The sequence below is a fragment of the Anopheles coluzzii genome, chromosome 3, assembly GCF_943734685.1.
Source record: "Anopheles coluzzii chromosome 3, AcolN3, whole genome shotgun sequence".
In the NCBI taxonomy this organism is placed as follows: domain Eukaryota; kingdom Metazoa; phylum Arthropoda; class Insecta; order Diptera; family Culicidae; genus Anopheles; species Anopheles coluzzii.
In genome coordinates this window covers 59,943,182-59,969,588 of record NC_064671.1, presented here as the reverse complement: position 1 = coordinate 59,969,588, position 26,407 = coordinate 59,943,182, and the positions used below count along the sequence as shown (strand labels likewise).

Below are 26,407 nucleotides of genomic sequence, written 5' to 3'. Positions count from 1 at the left end.
CTCCCCTTGCGTTGCTCGCCACCGCGCTGTGATTCGGACCTAAACAAACTCCCTTAGCAGCTCCCGCTTAGACCGCAAATTGACCGATTTCAATTAGGCTTCGAATGTGCGAACCAACCACAGCCTTCGTTACGCGCGTGAAGCCGAACCGTCCCGCCTCGCCGGCACTCACTTTTGGCTGGGAATCAATTGAAGAGCCTTAGAAGATTACTGGGAGGTTGCCTGTGCTTGAAGGTATATCCAGCAGCAGCAGCAACAGCAGCAAGAGCAAAAACCAACTATAGTGGCCAAGAAAACGACCTCCTCACTCACGATGGGGTCAGACGAAACAGGTGTGTAATTTATTACCGCCACCAAATTTGGAGGATGTTTTATGGGTGGTTTTGGTGGTTTGGGGGGCTTTTTTTTCTCGCTGTCTTGCTACACTCCTCTCAACACGCATGCGAAGGATCGGATGATGGTTCGCATTTGTTGCGGAAGTTTTCTGCTAAGTTTCATCTTTGATGTTGAGCCTTTGTTACACAATGAGCTTTACAAAGTGAGACATAGCTTTTTGACGTAGAGTGATGTACAGCTTTTCTTACGTTGTTTTTATTTAAAATTATGCAATCAGAATCATACAACCTTGAAGAAATTCTATTTAATTTAAAAACCAGGCACTTCCAAAAATTGTGAGATAATTGTAGGTCAACATTTTAAATTATACAATTGATGATGATATCATACAAATCTTAAATGATCTTGAAAACTTAAAATTAATAAATAAAATGATAAATATAATTACTTCAAGAAATTATCAATGTAATGTGAATTATAAAAAAACCCCAAATTGTATGATCCATTCATTTTAAATTTATCAAAACGCAAATAAATCAGCAAAATATAATGCATGTCATATTTTCAGGCATTTAACATATTTGCATTAAATGTTTATGTTATATCTCTTTTTTAACATATATCTCAAAACAGTAGAAAAATACCAAATCGTATTGGGTTCCCTATTTACTTTGCCATTTCGATTAATTTGTATTAAACGATAAAAAATTCAACAACTATCCTTCCTACCCAAGAGCCGGCTCATTAAACATATCGCAGTGTTAACCGATAAATGAATCCAAATTTTAAACCTTTCCCCTCTGTGCAGATGAATGATGGGTCCCTACTGTATGGCAGGTGTAAATCGATCCAATGCTTTCGAAACGCAACCAAATGATCAATCACACGATCGAGATCACGAGCCAGGTGCGTGTTGCCCAAGACAGGCCTAATTTTTTTTACTCTTTGATTTCCCCCTACCAAAAGGGTAGAGGGCACGAAAGTGAGATTTGCTTTAGACGAGCACTTGTTGCCCGTGAAAAAGTACGCGCAACCAACTTGTGGGAGGGAAAATTACACCCTTTCGGAACTGAAGTTCACTTTTCGAGACAGCGACTTAGACACTCCCAAATGGTCGGACGAAATTGCCAGATGTGACCGGTGAAACTTTTCGCCCACGATCGATTGGAGGCACTTTTTTAGCTGCTTTTTTATGACAGAAGCTTTCTTTGAGGGCTAAATTAAAATAACTGAAACGTATAAGCACGGTTTGCAATTTTTGTGGTCAAAATTCCATACAAATTTATAAACCTGTTAACCTAAACTATGCATTACACGTCTTACATGAGCTTTGCTACAAAATTGCCCTCTGCGTGATGTGTACATGTTGCAAGTACGCTTAACGATTTGGCTTACAACATTTGATCCACGACATAACGACCTCCAGCTCGTTGGAAAGCATTTTCCTTACGGACCTCGCAAATCCTACCTAACCCAACCACAGGCCCCAGCATCAAGGCAAACAGAAAAAAACAACATTAAAATAATGCATGCATTACAAATGTGATGACGGAGACGAGCAAAAGGCCACAGTCGGAGATGGAGCTCCACAATCGCATGAGTTCCCCTGGCCCACAGAGATAAAAGGTGATAAAACGCTACATCCCCATTCGGTTGTAGACAGTGTACCAACGGGTGCTAGGGCAGCCCAACGGCAAAGTCACCCATCGTGACCTGTCGCACCCATTGTCAACCTTTTTCACTTCACTACAACTTTCCTTGCCGTCTCCACCCTTCTATCAGGGGGTGTGGGAGAAGAGTAAAACAGGTGAGAGGAGGAGGAGCAAATGGTTCGTGTTTTTCCCTTCCGTATCATCATCATCATCATCATTACTCTACGGATAGAAAGGCAGGGAGGACACTCATCGAACATAGACGGACAAACAAACAAACCAAACCAAACGGATAGGAAAAAACAACTATGAAGGAATCTTCCCGAACTGTGCCGCACGGTATGTTCCTGGCACCCTCGCCCAAACGGTCGCAGAATATCTGACCACAAGATCAGGCCGCGTGTCACGACGACAGCGCGACAAGCGAACACAACAAAAAAACATCGTCACCCGTACGATGATCCGCAAACGGTGTGCGGGGTGGGGTGCTGAACGTGCAGGAAAAGTGTGGAAAATGGTTAACGGGTTACAATTTATACCATCCGTCCAAAGGCGCACGAACGGCCGCCGGGATTCGTGCGGCACGGGACTAGGTGTTTGGATTTTGTTTATTGTTTGTTTTCCGTGTGGTTTCGTTTGTTGTAAGTCATGTTACAAGTGTCACTTGGAAAAAAGCGAACCGTTGGCCACCTAGAACGAGATATCCGTGGGAATTATGGGGAGAGAAAGTGCGCACGACCGAATCATAACTAGTTCAAACTAAAAGCACGCAATTTGTTTCGACAAAACAGGGAGAGCGTTAAAACAAAACATATAAATGTAACAAAAAGAAAAAGCTCAACACTAAACACGAAAATCTTGATGTTACAAAGTTAAAAAATATACAGACAAAAAAATAAAATGAAAAATGAAAACTTAACAAGAATCACTAAGCGTGAAACAAACGAATGAATAATTTTCATCTTGGTTACTAAACATCGACATGTCTATGGTAAGCTAACACACTTTTTGTAAACAGTATCCAATGTCGAGTATTTATATTCTACGATATTATGATTTTAATATACACATTTTTCTTCGTTTCATTTTCTTCTCCGCCCCCCAACACATAACCCATGAAATGATCGTGTCGATCGTACGCAAGAACGATTTTTCAAGCAACCAAACACATTTCAATCGAATTTACATAATATTATTGTCCACCGATTTGAATAATGAAAATGTACTTCTCTTCACGATCGCAAGGGCTCCTTGGCTCCGATTCGATCTTATGTTCTCCGCTGTTTAGTACCGTACAAGGGGAAAGCGTTTGTCGTGAAAGATCGTCTCCCTCCGGTTGCTATCGCAGGTGAAACAGAAGGTCTCCCCGGTTGGAAACGAGAAAAGTTCCCTCACGCCTTCCCCCGCCCAAAAGGCCTGCCTTATTCCCTCTGACACGATCTTCAGAAAATCTTGCCCTTCAGCCAAAGGCGGAATTAGAAGGGCTTTGCGCTTCGGCCAGCAAAAACAACAACAACAATACCAGTGAAGAAACGGTACAACAACAAATCTTTTCCCGATCGTGCGAGTGTGCAGGGAATAAAGGAAGATTTACACTCAGCCTCTTTTGCCTCGTACGGAAAAAGGGCCATTCAATCGAGTCCTCCAGCCACAACCGGAAAGACAAATAATCTGCACGGGGGTTTGGAATTCCAGACGTACTTGCGCGCTTCCAGCAGGGGCCAGGAACAATGATGGAAACGAAGCGTAACTGTCACTCGCACACTCTCACTTCTCCCCCGATCGGTGGCGACCTCCGGAGGCTCGCCGACTTCAACTGCTCGTATGCGAAGCTTATCCAAACCAACCGTTACCAAGCGGGACCTCCCTTAGCGTTCCACGCAAACCAAGAAAAGCAGGCCTGGAAGTTTTTGTTTTTTCCTCCACACTCACCTCGTCGTCTAGTTTGATTGCCCTCTCGATCACTGGTCAAGCCTCCCTGCGGTTCGGGTTGATGATGCTGGTGACACGAATATTTTATGCGCTACCGATTGTTGCCGACTGATATCGGACATTTGTTTTGCGGGGGCCCATTTTTTGCGTGCCAATCGAATGCCGCACCTGCGCGCGGGCCGGACAAGCGTTCCGGGTACGCTAGATCTTAACCATCTCACGAAGTACGCAGAAGCCTTAACGCTCTGCTGCTAGATTGGTACCAGTAGGGTACTGCAGCATGTTCCGCGCGCTGCAGAGTGGCATATCTGACTCAGGAAATAGTTCTCCACAGTGCGATGTGATGCGATGATCCATTTGAAAATCTCAGCTACCGGAGAGAGTGAGGAAAGCGTTGAAGAGGATCTGGTCTCGCAAGCCGGACGAGTGGGTCGGAGATTGTCAAAAGATATGGCCTATGTTGATTGGCGATGTGTAGAATTTCTTCAATTATCTCGGCAACGGTCATTCGTTAGCAAGTTGGGGAGAGTTTCTCTGTTTCGTTGTTGAGCTGCGCTTGCTTCTTCGCTTGTCCAGACCAACCAGCTAGGAGCAATTTTATGGTGGGTTAAGTGCTAGCCTATTGGCAGGAATTACATTTCCGGATCTTAGCGCACTCACTGGTTTGCTGAAACAATCCGGTTAGATCGTATCCTGGTCGATCCGTTTCGCATCTATGCAACCGGCACACAATTGCTTTGGACCCCTTGAGAGCATGATGCTGTTTACTGCACACGGACATACCTTTATAGGTTGGAGATCGTGAGGATCTCTAAGCTCTACTTTTGTTCAAAATCAACCCCCCCTCCCTCCCTTCCGTATCTGATGTTGTAGGAAGGAATATCAACCATGATGGCGAATTTTGGTCTAAAGTAAAGGCCTCCGACAGTGACTACTCTTGCTCGCTACAAACAAAAAACGCAAAGCTGACAATTTACGCAATAATGCGTGCACGGAAACAAATTTATGAATCCGCCCGCGAATCGTGCTGTAGGAAGCGCGACCAAGCGAGATCGTATTATGGTTGTATCGAAATCACAGCCAACGGTAGCAACAACTAACCGTAGTTAGGAAACTCTCCTTTTGGCAAAAGAAAAGAAACAAACAAACATTCAATGAAAAAAGACCTACACAACAAAGTCAACTCTCTCATTCTGCAGCACTTGGAAGTGAATAAACCCTCGCATGATCACTTCTCCTCTACCTCATTCTGCACGAAGCACCTGGTTGATCAGACGATCGGATCAATCGAGCTTGATGATCTCGCACAAGAACAATTTTATTACCGCTCATGTGCAGCGACATGACTCGTGGTATGTGTAGCCTAAGTAGGCGCATAAACTTGTATGTTGCTCTGTTACACCAACGTCATTAGGCAGGTTGATGATCCATTTTTCTTCCTTTATAGCACACTTAAGCTACCAGCCACTGCTAGTATTCGTAGTAAATCTCGTGAGTGGTAGTTATAATATATTTGGCAAAGGTACAGTCGGAAATACCCTCAATGCCCTCTGCCGCAAGCGGAATTATAATTGAGTTAGTCTATCGTATAGTGTAACACGCTTTCTCGTGGTTTTAAAAACTGGTTTGAAACTGTGTAAGTCAACAAAAAAACTTTCTTCCTCCCCGACGGGGAATCGAACCCCGGTCTCCCGCGTGACAGGCGGGGATACTGACCACTATACTATCGAGGACGTTGATTAAGCTATTTCTAATTTAATTGCGGCTGCGCAGCATCCTAAATTGAATTTCAAGCACAGTTATTATTAGAAAGTATAGACCATAGTATACAGTAAGTATATAAGTAAAACATGTACACGATAGAATTATGTAACTCTATAAAAGTTGCCTCAGTTTTATACTGTTTCTATTTCTTTTAATTCTCACACCAAATTGATAAGACTTGCAGGTCCTACTTCTCTATGATTAGCTTTGAATTTAATGAGAAGAAATGTGTTTTTTACAATTCGTTCAAAGAATTATGATCCTTACTTCATGGCCTAATGCATACGAATTTGCGTTGAATAAGCGAATTTGAATTAGTAACATTTTAACATTTTTTTACTAATGCACACTTGTAAGTAGTTTAATTACGAAAGTAAATTTATTTATCGAATTTTTTTTGTTCGTTGCTTTTTTAAAGGTTTTATTAATCTTTTTTATGCGTGGAAAATGATCAAAATAGGAAAGTGGTAAGGAATCCTTGCATTGAATAGAAATAAATCGATCGGAATTAATCTCAAATCGCCAATTCACGTTATTGTTATAAACAAGCTAAAAACACTTTGCGGTCTTTATTTTCTAGTTTAATGTAACTGTAAATACTTATGATAGCGTCTATTTTAGTTATATTTCCTGTATTGTGATATTCTTCAGCTTATATTTTTACACATCATTAATTCTTTTCTTTATTTTTTCATTCCCATGTTTATTTATTTTACTTGTTCATAAACTTAGCATTAACGTTACGTTACAAATGGAGCTTGAATATAACAAATTAATTGTACGATTATAATTATAAAAATCTCTCCTCCCCGACGGGGAATCGAACCCCGTTCTCCCGCGTGACAGGCGGGGATACTGACCACTATACTATCGAGGACGTTGAACAATTGAAATGTAAATACACCAGTGGTCAGCAGCATGTTTGATAATAAATAATTATACAAATAATGACACAGTCAAAATTATTTGCGGAGCCCTGGATTTCAATAATCAATATCCACTTAACTAAAATCTCTGTTATGATCTCAATCATCTTACTGTTATCGAGCATTTCGGAAAGAAATGAAAATGACAGCTTGATTTGTTTTACTTAGATTTTCCGTAGTTATTATTAACAGTAATATCAACAACATTTGTAGCATAACGCGTTTTGTTTTTCGATTGCCTTAGATACTTTATAATACAGGTTGTTCCTTAGATACGCCATTAATGCGGACAGCGGAGAAACCGTATTTTTAATCTCTTTGTAAATAGAATTTCATGACATTCAGCCAAAATATCCAGTTTAGCATATAAATCGTAATTTGATATGATTCTTAATGATTTTATTGTGTTATTGATTGATTTAAAATTCAAAACAGTAAATTATATTGACAATTTGACACTTCATATTTAGTTTTAATTTATCTGGCGCTCAATCGTTCTACAACGATCTACAACGATACGTTGCTTTTAGATTTGCACGATCCCCACATCTACAGTATGATAAGAAACAAAAATAGTTTCATATTTTTATTCAACGCATACAACATTTATAGAACCGGGTTGTTTTGATTTGATTAGGCTTTACAAGTGTTAGATATATAACGATGTTGTTAGAAGAAATAAACTACCAACCACCGCCAACATTTTGAGTAAACTTATATTTATTTTATAGTATACTTCTTTCAGAATAATCACTTACGTCATCTCATCCGAAAGACCACAATAATTCCCACTCATTTAAAAATAACTATCTCTCTCCCCGACGGGGAATCGAACCCCGGTCTCCCGCGTGACAGGCGGGGATACTGACCACTATACTATCGAGGAAGTTGATTATTTACTTAAATTTACAGCACCAGTCAGAAATTTACTCGCTAGTAAATATTTTCTAGCAACTAAATAGTAACCTCAAAATAATTGCAGGGCCATATCTATTAACAGTCAAGATTATTACAACTTACGTGGCTATGACCGTGGCTAATGTATAGTAAAGGGACAAATTTACGAAAAATGAATGTAATGGATTTAATTGTTTTATTTAAAATTTCGGTTGATATGAGAGACTGCAGCCATTTTTTTGTTCTACATTAAAATTCTTGGTATGGCGTAAATTATTATGGTACTACGCAAACATAAAAATTACGTTTTTCAACAACTCTTTGATGTGTATAGCAACATTGATTAACGGCAGCAGCATGTGGAGCGCTCCCATGTCATATTTTTTCAATAGTTCAATAGTGCAACAAGTAATAAATGAACATATAATTAGTTTGATTTGAAACATCGTATTATCTTACATCGTTTTCTGGAGAGTCGAATACTTGATCAAATTTGTATAATATGAGTGAGAATCTGGTCATAATAGAATTACACTAAACTGGTTTAAAACTATTTTTTCTATTAGTAGAAACTAAAAAATGCATTAAAAAGGGTGCTCAAAAGTAAAAATAGACAAAACTTTTCTATTGATTATTTCAAATACTTATTTGAAGAAAAAAATATAGGTAAAGTCAGAGATGCAACCAACACCAACTATAGTACAAGAGCAAATAAAAAAGAAATAAAAGAAAATAATGGAATTTTGAAATATTATGTCCATCAAAAAGGTTTTTTAACAATGAAATAAACCATAAAAGATAAAATAAATAAATATTATAATAACTTCATAATATAAACAACGTAATAAGTATCTTTAACGTTTATTAATAAAATACCCTTGCATAATTTAAAAATGATTTAAAATTATATTGTTATTGTGTTGTACTATATAATTTTTTATTTAACGCATTAATAATTTTGACTGTTTTAATAAATCTGTTTTAACTATAATCCTATTTTGGATGATTTTAACTATAATCCTGCATGGAGTTTGATCAGGCTCATTAATAAACAGGTTGTTGCCGAGATACGTGTAAGTCGAATTGCACGATTTCCAGCCAATTTTTGCAATAATTATCGTGTAAGTTTGCCTGAAGCGGTAGTTTTTGACAACTGAGTTAATTATTTGATACAATTTTGACCAAAGATTAATATTTTGAATTTTTTAATTTGTTTTAATAAATTTTGCAATTATATAGGAATAGGATAATTTTGCATATAACAATTAATATGTCAAATCAATCAAATTTGCTCAAAGAACTGTCAAATTAAAGAAAACCGCGTATCTCAGAATAAGCAAATATGAGGAACCGCGTATCCCGGCGGCTACCTGAATACTAAACAAAACTACCGCAAGTTGTAACATTCTACTGCCAGATACTACTAATTCTTGATTCAGCAAACAAGCAAACAATTGAAATATAAAATATAGTTTAATATTATCTGAAAAACACTGCAAATTCTAAAAAAAAAAATAACTATTCTCCCAGACGGGGAATCGAACCCCGGTCTCCCGCGTGACAGGCGGGGATACTGACCACTATACTATCGAGGAAGTTATTTACAAACTATACAAATAAATTCGGGGAGAGCAGAATGTTAATAAGTGTATATATTCTATTATTTTACTCAGACCTAGTAACAATTGGATACTATTGTGTTCATCAACTCTTTTAAATTTCTGAGCTTTAAAATAATAAATCTATGCTTACAATTATGTTCACATGATTTCTCCCTGAGAAGTTTATGACATTGTTACATTTATGTCTGTGCTTTTCTTTGGCTATCAAAATTGTAATTCATATATTTAATTATGTTAAAAACTGACTGGTATTTTAATTTTAATCAACTCTACGGAAGAAAAAAAAATAGTTAAATTTTAGGTTTATGGTATGATTTGTGTCAATTAGATTATTTTTAGCATTTAAACATGGCTTTACCTCGTTAAAAATTATAAAAACTATTTTAAACAATAGTTTACGTGTCAAATTACTTAATATTTTAGATTATTATTTTCATAATAATTGAAAGCAATGAGTTCGATTGAAGTTATAGAGCAGTTCATAAAATACGCTACAACAAAACTTAATTACATTTCAGGCACTAATATGACGTCCCGAACATTCATTCCTCGGAGTCAACTATAGAACGGACTACTACTATTACTTATACTTAGGAATACTACTACTACTTTATATTGCTAAGATATTTTAAGTTACCTACCTTTTAAAACTCAATAATTTGGAAGCCAATCTCACATATTTTCCTTCCACTCATTACTATCTATCTGACCTTTTTTGTTAGTTACTACAATAGTGCTGTTATTTCCCAAATAAATAAAAAGGTTAATTTCCCTCCCCGACGGGGAATCGAACCCCGGTCTCCCGCGTGACAGGCGGGGATACTGACCACTATACTATCGAGGAATTGATAGAAGCATTAGAAATACATTTGTAGTGCCGAGGGGAGTATGTATTGGATTGAATGTAATTTAGGTGTCCTTGAGTCTTCATGCCTTTCCAACAAACAAAATAATACAGGATACTGATCAACTAACACAGTGTACAAAATAAACTGAACAAAATAAATTTAACAGATAAGCTAAAGGAACGAGAAAACATAATATCTTATAGCACCCAGACGACGATTTGCATCCGTCTGATAGGCGAAGACATTTACTAATAATCAATGCTATCTGGAAGAAAATATGAGCAACATCGAACGATGTATGCAAAACGATCTACCTAAAAGATATTTTTTATTTACTTAACATCTTTCAAAGTGCATTCGAAATTGGCAATATTTATTCCAATTACTGCTTCTTCATTTGCATAATTACACCATCGTTTACCATCCATTTTGCATTCACAGTAAAAAAAATCCAACGAAAGCAAAAGTCTAAAGGTATTGGTACCGAAACGAAGGACCATATTTTTGGAGCTCACCATAACCATCTGCTGCAGTTCAATTACACTTTGCTCCTCTCGATTGCTGATTTGCAAGTGCAGGCGCACATCCCGTTTAAGTGCATTCTGAGGATCACAAGAAGTACGATCCGAAAGTTGAGCGAGCATCTACCCCATTTGGAAAATCTCCCCCACCTATCATCATTTCATTTGCCGATCATCAGTGGATCGTTAATTTTAAAATCGATCGTTAAGAGAGTGCCCACAAACCATGGCACATCAACACTTAAACGTTTACATAAATATGCTACACCATCACAATTACAATCTTATCCTTTCGAAATTATTTCACTCCGATATGCGCCATTTCCCGCTCGGTTGGCCGATTTCTTGTGCCCGGTCGAAACAACTGTCAAAAACCTTGCGGAAAACGAAAACATAAAACCAAACCTGACAGAAGCAATCCCCAAGATATGAGCCTGCCATCAGTGTGTGACCTCTCGAACCGTAAGGAGTACGCACCGGCGAAGTGCTGATCGCCGAATTTTATTTTATGATCTTCTGGCTGGATAGAGGAGGCAGGATAAGCAGGGCCGTGCCTGATGTGCGCACGATTCGATCGAAGGAGTTATGGCCACGCGCGGGAGAATGTAAAGCCGTAATGCGCGGAGTCGCCATCTCTCCCTTTCTGTCTCTCTCTCTCTCATCTAAAGTGCCCATCACCGATAAGCTTTTCGGTCAAATCACCTTCTTCATGTGCATTCTGGCGCGGATTTTGTGGATCTTCGATGAGTAGCAGCAAAGGGTAGCCTTTTGCTCGTTGTTGGTTTTTATTATTTCCCACATCTTGCTTGAAGGAGGTCAGCGTGTGGCGGCACCACATTCGATGATCGGCGGATCGTCGTCACAGTGAATGCGCGGCAATATTCTGAAAACACCGACTTTCGACGAGTGAAGCAATCCCGAAAGCACTCCAATTTTTATTTCTCTTTAATATTATGACTTTGCCCACGTAATCTATTCGCGGCGATTGTGTTGAATTAATGCTAACGTATAAAGATAATACGCTTTAATGTTGTGGGCACTGTAACGTGATTTAAGCTGACTTTATCGTACATGCCAATGATATTGCAATTATTAGTGCACAATTTAATCATCAGAAGCGATCATTTTGGACGAATTCACCTTTAATTCAGGGTACTAAAATAGCCACTATGGTAATAGTACGTACAAACGTTAACAACGCACTGTTCTTCATTTGCTCAATCTTTATATGGTAGCAACAGCTGTCGGTCGCTAATGCTTTGAAAGGGAAGAAAGAGAACTCTCACGCACATTCATTGGTTTCTGAGATCGCACGGCAATAAAAACAATCGCGGGGTGCTAAAATGATGAACATTGGTCGAAAACGCCATTCCTGCAGCCGACCTACATCAGGTCAGAAAGTTCGCTTTTAATAGCGATCGAAACCATAGCGATGTTGACTTTTCAACCGATTATCGTATCGATAAAACTCAGCATCCCTATGTTGAGAGAACAACCATATCTTGAGATCGAACAGTATTTCAGTTCGCAATTTTGAAACAAAAATGTAGATCACCGATGTCGACCATGTGGAAGCTAAATATTCGTAACAATGTCAACAATTTATTAAAAAGCTCTAGATCAGAGATGTCAAACTAGTGACCCATGCGATATTTCGGAGTGGCCCGCGACCGTTTGTCAGACCATCCAACGTTATAAAATCTTATTTATGTTTTTTTCCTACCTTCTCTCTATGCGTGTATATACAAAAAAAGGAAAAAAAAACACCAAACACTGGTCCAATCTGTAAGCAAAAGACTTCGAAAAATTAACAATATCATTCAAATAATGAGAATAAAAAACGCAAGCTCGGACATTTTTTTGCACATTGTTTTGGTACAGTATTAGGTCGAACCCTTCTTTAGGCATGGTTGCAACTTAAAACATTTTACTTCTACAAATAGTTTAGAAATTTAGAATTTCACAAACGATTTCATGCTATACTGTCAAACAAAGATGAAGTCTGGACTGGACTTCACGAACCGACCTGTAGTAATGTATGGACCATGGACAGCATCAAAAACAAGAATTCACTGTTTCTAACGTTGCTGCTGACAAGCAATACCAGCTCAAAAATATTGATAATCAAAATGACTCCAATAACAACAGAATATGTACTATTCTGCCATGGATAAACCAACCTAGTTGATCCTAGCACGTTGGCGGAGGCGAAGGCTGGCAGGATACGATGGCTGGGTCTTCTTATGAGAATGCCAGACTCATGCACCACCATTAAGGTGCTCGACAGCGATCCCCAGTTCGGCATGTGGCCCAGAGGAGCACAGCGAACTCGATGGCTGTATCAGGTGAGGCGAGACCTGTCGGAGATGTTCTACATGGGTAAAAAGATGCAGCCAGGGATCGAGCATCCTGGAGAATGGTTGTTGACCGGGCCATACCACGTCGACGTACTTTATCGTGAGCAGGCCAACAAAAGAAAAAGAGAGAGAGAGAGTTCTTTGGGGAAACGTTTCTTAAATTTAATAAATTTTATTTTACTTTAAAAATTTCACTGTTGTGTTGTAACTGTTCCAAATAAAAGGAAATGCTAACGATCCTCAAACCACGTATAAAAAGTAGGTTGCGACCCGCAATCATATTTTCAGTAGCATATTGACCCGCGTATTCATATGAGCTTCACATTGCTGCTCTAGATTGTATAAATAGTCAAGGAATACCTATAAACGGCATATATACTTCATGCACTTTTTTAAATATTTTGGATATTTTGCTACGTTAGGCATTTCATGAGTAAATAGACTTTTATACAGCTCTCATTCATATAGTACCGGTATTCACATACGCCTCTGAGACATGGACAATGTCCAAATCTGACGAAACCCTATTAGTCGTGTTCGAGAGGAAGATGCTCAGAAGGATACTTGGCCCCGTATGTGTGAAAGGACAATGGAGGAGCCGTTATAATGACGAGCTATACCCAACCGACATTATCGCGCGACATTTTACAATTTTGTATGAGAAAAAACGGGCTCAAAACGTTCTCAAATCGTGCTCATTAGCAGCACTAAAGAGCACGTTTCTGCAACGGTGCAACAGCGTGTATCATACATGTAGTTTCTGTATGCTACATTATTGTTCAATTTCTTTCATTCTCTCCTCTCTCCCAAAACAAACACAGACTCTCTCTCATTTTTCCATTCCACACATTCGCTCTTTATTTTACCACTTTACCTCTACTCACACATACACTTTTCAATACTCACACAATTCACACTGCCGAAAACCCGTTGCGGGATACACACGTACCCGTCTTGCCTGCCTTCTCTCCTCGTTCTTCCTTTCATCCAGCGTTGTCTTCGCGTTAAAAATTCTTCCTGCTTGCCTCCCCCTCGCTGCTCCCAGATGCTGCGCTAGCGTGCTGGATGATCGTCCCTACCTTCCTGCTGCTTCTCCTCTCCCAGGCGGTAGCACGTTGGAGGATCGTTCCTGCCTTCCTGCCGCTTCTCCTTCGTCCGGCGCTAACGCGTTGAATGATCGTTCCTGCCTCTCCTGTCCTTTTGTTTTTGGCACTGCTGATGAAAGAGGGAAATATTATCTATTTTGAAAACCGCTGTTCCATTTAACGCGAAGCATAATACTTACCAACCAATTGATTACTTCTATCGTGGTCCGTGCTCACTTCCGTTTGTGCGTGTGTTACGATTTGCTATAGAAAACGAAATTGGTTTGATATCGCCAATTATTAATACCATTCAGTTTAAGACAGATTGATATAATCCTTTATTAAAAGCTGTACTTACCAAATAGTTTTTTCCGTACTGGTTTCACGAGAGAAAAAACGAGCACGCATCGACGCGTCTTTCTGCTTACAAACTTGATTTTACACTACCACTTCTTCATGTGAACGCGAAGCAGCGCCTTCCTCTGGTGGCTATACAGGTATTCCCCGATATACGCCATACTCGATATACGCGATTTAGCTGTACGCCTTTTGTCTAAATTTGAAAGTTCTTTGAGCAAATTGTACTAATTTGGCACATCGAATATCAAATTCAAAATAAATTCCCTTTTGGTCGAATATTAAAAACCATTTCATAAGGTGTACAATTGTAATATTCAGTTGAAATCATATCAAATAACTAATTTAGTGGCTAAAAACTACCACTTCATGCAAAATTATATGAAAATTAGCTATAATTTGACTGAAAACTCGACATTTGCTAATATTCGAGATACGCTATTGCCTCCGGTCCGCATTAATAGCGTATATCGGGGAGTACCTGTACAATTATACAAAGAGCGGACGAGAGAAGATCGCTTGCGTGAACGCTTGGTGTAGCAATCGAAATTGGAAAAGTCCCAGAAAAGCGAGACACAAGAGTTTCTCTCGAACGATGGAAAGAGAAGAGCCATATGAAACATGAGGATGGTTGAAGTGACACAGCCAAGTTGCGAGCAAAAAGTGACCAACACCCAGAAGAGCAAGACAGAATGAAAAATTTTCTGAATGTTAGAATGAGAAAAATGATAGATACACATAAAAATCGCGCGATAATGCTGGTTGGGTACAAGATGTACGGCGACCTCACTGCCCGCTTGGCAAAATGTCGCGCGACGTGCATGCTTGAAATCGATGCTTGTTAACATTTTATTTCAAGCATCGTGAGTGTCCCAGCGTGAGCGCTGAGCGCACCTCCCCTCATTCTCAATGCCGCGTTTTTGGTTAATCCTCGCTCCCACCCTTTCTTTCCTTCTCCTCAACGAACCCACCATTCCCGCGAGCGTAGACCGATCAAAAAATTCCAGGAAATTCGGACAGTAAGTGTGCAGTTTTTTATTCACAGAGCTATTCGGGAATATTTCAATTCATGATGGTGCGTGCTGCGCGAACAAAACGTTGGCTGCTTTCTCCACCGATAGCGCGTGCTGTTGGAAGAGAAACACTTGGTGTTTGATGAGTTTGCCTGAGGAATGAAAGATTAATCGAGCATTAGAATGGTGAACAAAACTAGTACTATTTAAAACTTACCGATCACGAAGATATTTGAAGTTAAACGGAGACTCGGTATGCCCTATCCATCTGCTTTGATCTGTTATCAGGAGCTTTGGTAATGAAATAGCTACGTGTGATGGAAAATAATAGAAGAATAAACAAACATTAAAAGCAGTACGATTGTTAGAACACAAACATCATTTGGAAGATTCTTCTTCTTATGCATACACTTACCCGTAGATCATGTAACAAAACATACTGCATTTACGCGTGCGTTGACATCTTTCACGATTTACTTAACCACTTTTCTATAAACATTTTATAATTTTCACTGCATCTTCCGGCACCGATCCTTGCATGAAAAATTGCAATGAAATGAAATTTGCATTCGTTCTGGCAATGAGTTTCGAACGATCACAACACAGCGCGAGAGTGAAGAACACAAAGTAAATGGCACTATGTACAAGTGTTGATCATTTGGTCAAAATAGAGTATAATGGAGTTCATTTTACTTCAAATGAATTTAATTTATTCTGATTTACATTTCAATTATTGTTATCAGCCTAGTTGTTTACGTTTAAAATTTTGATGAAGTGAAAACATCATTACCAGATAGATGAAACGACAATCGACGCATTTTGACCATATCGAATTATGATCGTCTTTACACATAGTGTCATCTCTTGCGCTTCAGGGTCTCACGCTCAGAGTAAAAATTCTCCCATCTTCGCAACGGTTGGAGCGATCGGCTATGGAGAGGTGGAGGAGTGCGAGTGAGTGTCTCATGCACACAGCGAAATTTTGATCAACACCTCGATGGTGGGAACGTTTTTCCACGGGATTGGGTAGTGGAGTGCGAGTGTGTCGCATGATTCCTTCAAAACTAGGGCCAGGGGTAGCGAGAGGCATTAAAATGAGTTACTCTTTGCCAAGCGGGTGTTGTACGTCCACAAGGACAGAGGAGGTGTGGTAAGCCCCAATGGAGGTGGCCAGATAGCGTGGAGGCGTCCGTCATTAAAGCCGGGATAACACTCCTTAGGCAGGCCAAGACCGTCAAAGCAGTTGTAGTGCCGGATAAGCAAGCATAGTTTTGATGTAAATCTTGTTAAATAAATTACATCACACTCGTAATTTATTCATCCATGGTAGAACCAGTGAGCCTCATTGAACTATTCGGAACGCATCTAAGCCGCATCAGCCGCACATTAATCTTCGCCTTTTACACATCATCTAACTGTGTCGCGTATCTCAAAGAGCTTCCAGGAATCCGTCGTTTGACATCAATTCAATGACATCAAGTATCATTGGAGGAAATACCTGTTTACTCAGTATCGTAATTGTATTTTTTCCGAGAAGTTATTAGTAATTGATTTACTGTTTCAAAATGAATGCGTAAGTTACACGGTTTGGCGATTCATCATAAAACTCAGGCTTTCTTTCCCGTTTCCTTGTGAATTAATCTCATGACTGCGGTTCATTATCGCAATATTTCAAAACGATCGATCTGTTGGTAAAACCCATGTAAGATTCACGATCTGCAAAAAAAAATGGTTTTTCATCCACCTTAAAGTGAAGTCTTACAAAAGGTTCTTATATAACTATATTTGTATTTTTTCTTTATATTATTTGGAGTCCTGGTTAGAAATGTATGATCTACATATTGAGCGTTATTCTCTACAAGTAAACGTTATTTAACCATTTGATGATGTGTACTTCTGAATCTTTTTATTTCATTATTTTAAAAGGTTCATTGAGGCATTATAAACAGCTATTCTTCGCAATGACTTCATTGCAGAAAAGATACATGGCACTTCTCGCTGATTTCTTTTGATCTTCTACATCAGTGATTTTATTGTCGTGCTACTATTAAAACACGAACTGTAATTACATCTGTGATGTCATTTCCGAAACCTCTTTGGACTTACATGGAATTGACTATAAGAACTTGTCACACATATGGAAGCTTTCCGCCGGATTGTCTTCTTATAGCGAGACTGTCCTTTATTCGATGTTGTATATGAAATTGATCTTGATATTTTCATTTGACATGAACTCTAGCTTGATTTTATCGACCTATCCTATGTATTCCTATGTGCACAATGACGAAGTAGAACGTATTAAATCTCCCAATTCATTCACTTCATGCATAATTCTACTTCATTTAAATAGTAAATTCTGCACCAACTACAACACTCTTTTCCATCCAAATCTGTCACTAGACGGTCATTCTTATTGCAATTGCATAAACACAATCGGTGGCCAACATGAAGCCCTCGACGTTGCACGGTGTTTAACGGCTGCATTGATCGTCTCTACATCCCAGCAAAGCACTATTTTATCCCACACCAGCTTAAAGGCACCGATTACTCCTCTGTTTCGCTACATAAAGTCCATGGTGTGAATGTTTTGCGGTCAAAGATCGCCTTTACGAATCTTCAGCTACCCACGGTACTCCCTCTCTCCTGGTATTGGAGTTCAGAGTAGTGGTGAAGCCTATGACTAATAAAATCTGCATTCTGCGCTGCAGAAAACTCGCGTGAATTGCTCCACAAACGTCAGATATGGTGTTTGCCCTTCATCGCTTGCGCCCGTCCGGATGCGAACGAAGTGGACGCGAATCGAATCGTGCAAAATGTAAAACCGTTGGTCAATTGCCACTAACGGAGACTTAAATGGACGGATTTGCCTGTTCCGTCCCCTCAGGAAAGCTTCCCATCAGACGATCGCGCGATCGTGTGCCCTTCTCGTGGGGGTGGTGTTAGCCGTAATGATTCATTACCGCGTGCGGATCTGTCCGCGCGCTCTCTGTTGCTTCACGAGTGCCGCGATAAAACACGGATGCGGTGGTAATTTGAGGCACTTGAAGAATAACGAACATTCTAAACATTGCAATGCAAATGTCACAACTTTTAACAGCAAAACACCGTTTACTTCTCTTACAGCAAATGTCGCTCAACTGCATGTTTCCATTGTTCTGCCGATGCTAACCATTCTTTCCCGCTTTTTTTCAATTACAGATCTTAAGTCAACGTCGGTCCGAATGCGAAGCGGGGGACTCCTGAAACGGCCACCACCACCACTCATCACAGCACCACACCTGCTAGCGTTAAGGCACAAAACGAAAGATCTGTAAGTAGACGGTTGCCGAGCGCAACGTTTTTAATTTCATATTTAAAATTCAATTGATCTATGTGTCTTCAACAAAAAAAGTGAAAAAAAAACCTTCCATACCACACAAACAACAGTTCAAAAAGCGGTACAATCAAATTTGAGCTTATGCCTTTCCTCCAAATAATAATAGCACTCCGTATGTTGCTACTGTTGATCGTACGTTGGCTGTGTGTGTCACACTATGGGAATCCATTCACTTCCACTCAAGTTAAGTTGTCGCTACGGACGGCCCCCATCCAAGAAGGCCACACAACCTTTCCCGTAGGTGGAAAGTAATGTACCATAATCGCTTAAATTATCGGCCATAGCCTTCAGCTAAGACTAAGGGTTAAGTGTGAAACAAGGCCGTGAACAGGTCGCAGATAGCAGCGTTTGACACGTACCACCACGCACTACATAAAGTCGAATGTGACTTTCTTTCCCGTGCTATAAACAAAAATCGGCGCACAACTGTATCAAGCTGTAAGGACGCTTTTGATCACACCGAGATTAACGTATAGTGTGTTCTCTTCATTCTAGATTTTACTCACTTCACAACAACAACAACAACAACAACAACAACAACAACAACAACAACAACAATGAGGAAACTGAAAACGAAAGCACGGACAGTAGTGAGTCGACGGCAACGGCCAAGATTGCAGCTGCGGCCGCTGCTGCAGCCGCCGCAACAATTGCCGCAGCAGCGGCCGCCTCGCAAGCACCTCCCTCCGCCTTCTCGCCAACGCACGCACACCATCTCCTGTCGACGCTGTGCGGCACCGGTAGTTCCATCGTACCAGGCCAATCGGAAACGCCTGGCAACAACGGTAGCGCCGCCGACGGTGCCACAGCAGCAGCCGCAGCAGCAGCACTCATCCTAGCCGAGAATAACAATAGCCTTAGTGTGAATAACAACAACTATCCTAGTGAAAGCGACCTTGAAACGAAACCGAGTACCTTCCGGGGCGAGTCGACGACCTATCCTACTATCTACAACAACTACTGTGTTCAGCAGCGGGGCAGCCCAACGCAACGTACGAGTTCGGAAAGTCAGAGGAAAAAATCTCCATCCACGGGACTGGGTAGCAGTGGTACTGGTGGTGGTGGTGGAACACATCCGATACAACACCCACATCATCATCCTCACCATCATCTCTTTCCGCCACAATTCCTGCAAGCCTTCTCGGTGCATCAACTTCAGCAGCAGGAAGAACAGCTGCTGAGCCACCGTCGAGCACAGTCGCCACTTTCGCTAATGTTCGATCAACAACTACAGGAGCAGCTGCACCAGCTCTCCGCAGCATCCGTCGTACATCCGCCGTCCGTGGCCAAACTGTTGCCCGGTATACCAGCACCGCTGGCGGCATCGATTGCATCCATCGCTTCTAGCTTACCGAAAAACCATCCGCTTAGCGAGACTGCCACTGTTGCATTTCAGCGGTTGCTTCAGCAACAACAACAGCACCAGCAATCGGCCACTGTGGCTGCATCATCGCAGTTAGGTTCGGGGCTATTATCATCCCGCTCTCGCAACAGCACAAAACCCACCGACCGCAGTAGCAGTCCGGATCGTTACATCGGCAAGCTAACGGACCTTCGGCAGCGAACCGCTTCCAACAGTAGTTCCAATGGAGGTGCCGCCGCCAGTGGCGAACAAGCGGCCACGCCATCATCCAAACGGCACGCGGACGATGGGAATGGACATAGCAGCAGTAGTAGCAGCAGCAGTAATAACAACACTCCTCGCCATCATCTTCATCTTGCATCAGCCTCACCGGGACTGCTGGGTCTGGGCAGTGAGCTTCGCCATCATCATCATCATCATCATCACAATCATCACCATCACCATCAATCGTCCTCCTCGCTATCCTCGTTGAAAGGATTGACGAAGAATCGGAAGATCCACCGCTGTGATGCAACTGGTTGTGATAAGGTGTACACGAAGAGCTCTCATCTGAAGGCACACAAACGAACACACACTGGTAAGTGAGCGCAAACGATACAGTAGGCATTTGAGTGCCCTTACTTCACGTAGCATCGGTGGTTCAGTGGTAGAATGCTCGCCTGCCACGCGGGCGGCCCGGGTTCGATTCCCGGCCGATGCATGGGGGTTTCTTTTTTTCTCATTTGTTCATGTTTTTTGTCCTTCCTAGGTGAAAAACCATACATCTGCACATGGGAAGGCTGTGTTTGGAGATTTGCCCGATCGGACGAGCTCACCCGCCACTACCGGAAGCACACCGGATTGAAACCCTTCCGCTGTAAGCTCTGCACACGTTCCTTTAGCCGTTCGGATCATTTGTCGCTTCACATGAAACGACACTAAAAATGTGTTACTATTTCGATGATTTCGCCCCGCCCATCCCACCCCTACACCAGAGTGTCTATCATCCATTTGATCTAAGAAGCGTTGTGTCCGCCCTAGTCCCCCCAAACATTGCACCACGCTGTGAAGCAAAGGACGGATAAGGGGGACACTATCGATGAATCTCAATAATTGTGTACTACGGTTAAGTTATTGATAGGGTGCTTATATTTCAGTTTATCTTTACTTTGCTAGCTTGATGTATCCTTCGTTCCAGATTTTCGATTGGCAAATTACAAAAAAAAATGCTTGACAGCCTCTCTAATCAGTTTTTAAGCCTTATGAGGTTTTTTAGTTCGACATTTTTGATTTTCTTACGCGTTACGCGTTTTTTGTATATTTTTACAACACTTTTCACAATTCCATGTTAGAGAAACAGAAATCTTTTAACTATCAACAATCTATTTCTGTGCTTTCTTATCTTTAAGATTTTGTAGCCTCTTTGTGCAAACTTTTGCTTGCCAGCCTACATCAATAATGATAACCGAACATTCCTAAGCGTTAGTGGAAGTAACGAAACGTAGTAGAATATACAGTGACGGGGAAGAGGGTGAGAGTGAGAGTAAGAGAGAGAGAGAGAGAGAGAGAGAGAGAGAGAGAGAGAGAGAGAGAGAGAGAGAGGGGGAGAATGAACTAGAAGAAGAAGAAGGAAACAAAATGCTCATGCTTTTTCAACGATTGTCAGTAGCAAAACCATTCCAAAATGGAGCCAGTTTTATTTTACAACAATTATACATGTTTTAGAATAATTTCGATTAAGTTGTTAGTGAACTACAGTTTCATACAAAACAAGATGTTCAGTAGCGCAATTGTACTATAAGTGAATAATCCCGTAACCACCACATCCATGACATTTGACGTTAAATGCCAGTAGAATACTCGTTGAATACGATTCATTTCCTACAGTATAATACTCCCACAAACAGGTAACATACCGCAGTGACCACTACCGTTTAGACCAGCTGTAAGCAATGTGGAATAGATGGAACAATAAGGTAACAATAACATAGAAAAAGAAAAGAAGAAGGAGAAGGAGAAGAAAATAAGGCAATAGTAGAAGAAGAAGAAAATAAATCAATAGTAGTAGTAGAAGAAGAAAAAGAAAGTAGTGATGAAACAGAAAGCAACAAAAAAAAACTACATCAACAATGCGAACCAAACGTGTCGCGTAACGTAAAGTGCAATGACGGAAAATCCCAAAATAGTGTTCTAAGAAAGGAGATGTTTATTAATACATCCATTTTATTTTTATAATACCGTACCTTAGATTTGTTAATCGTGTTAGCCTTTTTTTGTTTGTTTTAATTGTCTAGAAAAGTTTTTATTTTAACTCTTTTCTGTTTTTTTTTTATTATTCTGTTAACGTTCTGCTCGTGTTTTCTTGAAGTTGATTGTTAAAGTGAATAGAGCTCGCAGTAGAGTAGAGATTCGTTATCAATTCCTTACCCATAGTAGGCTCTGAATAGTGAATGGTGTTGATGGATTTGCGCACGAATCTAAGATTCGGAACCGCGCATCGTGGGGTTTGTTTGCGAATTCTGAAGGAATGAGGGCGCAGTGTGTTATCACGTTTTTATTTTAAAGGAATTCTTATTAGAAAATTGGTTTGGTGATTTGTTTCTTAAAAGATTTAAAACCAAGAAATATTATGGAAATTCTTTTTGTATTTTTTGTAGCATAAAATTACATACAAAACAGGAAACGCTCTATGAAGTTGTAGCACAACAGGAACAACATAAAAAGCTCCGTATAATTCTTCGCCTTCATTGGCTTCTCATGCAATGAGACGATCATCTCGACCAGAAAGTACCGTGCGCCAGTAATTAATTGTTGTTTTATTTTGTCAGTTAATAATAACAACTTTCTTGTCCTGTTTGTTCGTCCTGTTGCACATCTTTGGAAACACACACGTGCTAGAGGCCGCCCTCGTTACGCCATTACTCCCTTTAACGTTTTGTTATTTTCTCTTAACTGTTCTTATTGTTGGTGCGATTGCCTCGAAATGGAAGCATAAATAAATGAATAAATAAACCGAATAGTAACATTTTAGTACGAGCAATTTAGTTGTTGGCGTGTACAATCGCAATCGTTTGTACGACGCCAAATTCCCGATTGAACGAACAAAACCGAGTGGACAGCATAGCAAAGCCAGTATTGTTTAATGTTTTACCTAATGGATAAGTGTACTATTGATATCGGAGTAGTGTTAAGAGCGCAATCGTCCAATTCAAACATGGCAACAAAATATTCGTATTCGAAGAAGTTACTTTGAAATAGATAAACAACAGAACAGAAAACAAGATCGCCGAAAAATAGGAAAACATTGTATTCTTCTATCACATAGTTCTCTTTGAGGATGTTTTGTTCGATAAACTTCTGTAGCAAATACAAACGCGAGATTTTCCTGTTATGTTTCTAGTGAGTATTTTGTTGAAACAATAAATGCTACATAAACGTACGAAAGCGATACGAAAACAAGCCAAGTAGAAAGTAAAAACAAAAGAAACAAATTGTTGAAGAATTTTATTATTATCATCACGTCCGAAAACATACCAATTTCGAATAACTTGTTGATTTTTAAAAACATATTCTAACTTACAATAGCAATAAAGGGAAATTTCAACTATCAGAACATGTGAACATGTTTAAAAAGAAATCTGCATATTGCATACATTTAGGCGCAACTCTAACCTTACATGTCGTATAACAATCCGTATAACAGATTGATGGTTTCGTTAAATTTCGGTTCAATAAAATGCAGCACATGTTGAATCTTATTTTTTATTTTATTTTTATCATATTTTTATTGTGTTTTTCCACATTTTTCTTTATTTTCTTTCAAAGCATGTTTGGTTTGTATTGTTGAATATGTGTGAATGGTTGTTGTTGTTATTGTTTGCATTTGCTTTTCTTGTCTGTTTGAATCAATCAATCAATCCATCAATTGCTGACCAGTTTTGTAGGCTTTATATGTTAGTGTTTTCATTACCTGTGTTTCTTTTTCTACATCCTTTCCCTCCGTTGCTACTGCAGTCGTTCTTCGATCAGTTATTGTATATACTGCAACATTTTGCACATTTTCTTTCCTTTCACTATTATGATTCTACGACCCTATGACACTTTCAACGTCTTTCGGCATGCCACGGTTACATGTTGTCGAGGGTTGCACTTATTGGCGATGTCTTTAAGACTTTGTCTGTTTCGACTACTTTCCTATTCGCTCAAACCCTTAGCTTGACCTCTCGTCTCTAAAAAGCCAACGATGCTTCAATCAATCAGCTTTTGAATACTTAGATTTCTTCGCACATTTAAATAATACTTGCACAGGCAACTCAACCAACTCCATCAAGCAGCAGCGTACTTACAGTTACGATCAGATCACTGTGATTACTTCAGACCAGACACGTGCATATTGCTCACTTCCAGGAGCGAACTTGCTGTTAGTCAAATTCTGCACATGCTTTTGCAGAGATCGACAAGACATTCACGGACCATAACCAAACCACAGGTCATTCTGTTTTATCTCTGTTCCAAATATATATATTTATCTGTATAGGTATAATTGTTTATGTATATAAATATTTATGGATTTGCTTTTTTTTGTATATTTCATATAGTTGAAGGAGATAATACGATTTGGTTTTGTTCAATAGGTTCGATATTTTATCTTTTCCCAATCGTTCAATTCATTTGTGGTTTCTTCTCCTACACAAACGTTCACAAATCGCTTTCCCTCCTTTGGTTGTGTTTTGTTGCTTACCACTTATCTTCCATATTGTTTTGTTCCAGAGTTCTTTCTTTCATTCCTGGCTACACATCCATTTACTATTTGTGTCCTTTTGTTGCATTTTCCATTTCTTTTATTAGACCTTCTCAACATGCTGCTCAAAAGCTTCTTGCACGACATGATGCAACACTTACTTGCATGCACAGGCAAGTGTTTCTTTGTTCTTGTTGTTATATTTTACTCTTCCTTGTTTTTATTTCATCCAATGCTGTGATTATAGAGTTCAGAATACATATATTGTTTTATGCACGATCGTATGTGGCGGATTCGCTGCGGGGGAACAACAATAAATTAAACTGTGTTTACTCTCCATTTTTTTCTTTTCTTAATTTGTTTCTGTTTCGGGTGCCATCGGACCCCTCCCCCCCCCCCTCCTCCCCTCACCCAAGATCAACGTAAAACGGCGTGTGGAAACGTAAGCAAGTTTTCTCTTTACTAGGCATTTTGGCTAAATACATGTATTATTTTATGTAAATATATACGTATAGAGAGAGAGAGAGTACACGGGAAGGAAGAAGAATGGAGCGGTGTATGCGGTGTCTGTCTGTTTGTGTGTCTGTTTGTGTGTGTGTGCTGCTAGGGATAGAGTAACGCTACTGTGTTACTTTGGGATTGATCTTTTTTCTTTTTTTTCTTTTCTTTTCTTGCTCGTTTTGGGTATGGTTTGGTTTTGTTTCTCAAGTAATTCTCAGTTGTTTTTGTTTGTCTGTTTTATTTATCCACTATATCCTATACAATTATTTTTTTTATGTTCGGTGTTATTTGGTTTGCGGTAAGCAGAATGGATCTGAAACGGTTACATTTATTCATTTATTTTTGTTCTATTTTGTTTTTACGTTTACACACACACGGTTGTACCAGGTTGTGTCCTTTTTTGTTATAGCAACAATACATTGGTTTTTTGAAATTTTGCACAAATATTTTAAAACATCGCTTCGTCTATTTTAACTTTCTAGTTGTTTCTAGAAAGAAGCTTTTCAGAGAAAGAGAATGAAAAATATACACAAAGTGAGAAATTAAGCATATATTTAAGAAAAGAATGGGTTGTTTCAATGCTTTGCATAATAAAAGTGACATTATACCATCACTTAATGCAAGCATATCTAAACCGTGCGAAAAGAAAGCGATAAAGAAAATGAAACCAATTGGCTGTCTAAATTCTTCCTGTCTGAAAGATTTTCCTAAACCGAATGCATGACAAACATTGCCGTATCGTACTTAACTTTTTTCATTCTGTACCTTCCTTCCATCCTTGTCCTTACCCTTTTTTGGTTTGCCTACACATCTTTATCTTTGGTATCCGTTGGTTGCACTGTGATGCTCAAAATCAGCCTAAATCCTGTGCACCTTCCTCGTCTGTGTCTGTGAGATGAAATAGATGATCGATAAAGGGTGGTCTTGGCGTGCGGACAGTACGATACACCGGACACACCGGCTCCACATGCTCCATCGACCGATACCAAATATATACACAGTAGTATGGTTTTGAGGAATCTTATACGCCGCCAACCCAAGCAATAGGATGCAAAATCGAACAACACAGCTTTGATCCTAATAAAAGCTCCATTCTTTTGGAAAATATATGGAAAGGAAGCTAAGGCCATTCAAGCG

At 39.7% G+C, this 26,407-nt stretch overlaps 1 protein-coding gene and 6 non-coding genes across 7 annotated transcripts in view; 2 read left to right on the top strand and 5 right to left on the bottom strand.

The window, feature by feature from the left end:
- LOC120959474 (Krueppel-like factor luna) overlaps nucleotides 1-25,055 on the top strand; it is a 145,287-nt gene extending 120,232 nt beyond the window's left edge. The window contains exons 4-6 of the mRNA XM_040382892.2: nucleotides 18,509-18,620; nucleotides 19,182-20,626; nucleotides 20,798-25,055. Coding sequence (XP_040238826.2) covers nucleotides 18,509-18,620; nucleotides 19,182-20,626; nucleotides 20,798-20,970 — 1,730 coding nt within the window. The 3' untranslated portion in view covers nucleotides 20,971-25,055. The remainder of the gene's footprint in view (nucleotides 1-18,508; nucleotides 18,621-19,181; nucleotides 20,627-20,797) is intronic.
- Trnad-guc (transfer RNA aspartic acid (anticodon GUC)) lies at nucleotides 5,582-5,653 on the bottom strand. Its single transcript has one exon. It is a non-coding gene; the product is annotated as a tRNA-Asp (tRNA).
- Trnad-guc (transfer RNA aspartic acid (anticodon GUC)) lies at nucleotides 6,490-6,561 on the bottom strand. Its single transcript has one exon. It is a non-coding gene; the product is annotated as a tRNA-Asp (tRNA).
- Nucleotides 7,425-7,496, bottom strand: Trnad-guc (transfer RNA aspartic acid (anticodon GUC)). Its single transcript has one exon. It is a non-coding gene; the product is annotated as a tRNA-Asp (tRNA).
- Trnad-guc (transfer RNA aspartic acid (anticodon GUC)) lies at nucleotides 9,031-9,102 on the bottom strand. The gene has a single exon. It is a non-coding gene; the product is annotated as a tRNA-Asp (tRNA).
- Trnad-guc (transfer RNA aspartic acid (anticodon GUC)) lies at nucleotides 9,902-9,973 on the bottom strand. Its single transcript has one exon. It is a non-coding gene; the product is annotated as a tRNA-Asp (tRNA).
- Nucleotides 20,679-20,749, top strand: Trnag-gcc (transfer RNA glycine (anticodon GCC)). The gene has a single exon. It is a non-coding gene; the product is annotated as a tRNA-Gly (tRNA).
- Nucleotides 25,056-26,407: the final 1,352 nt, after the last annotated feature.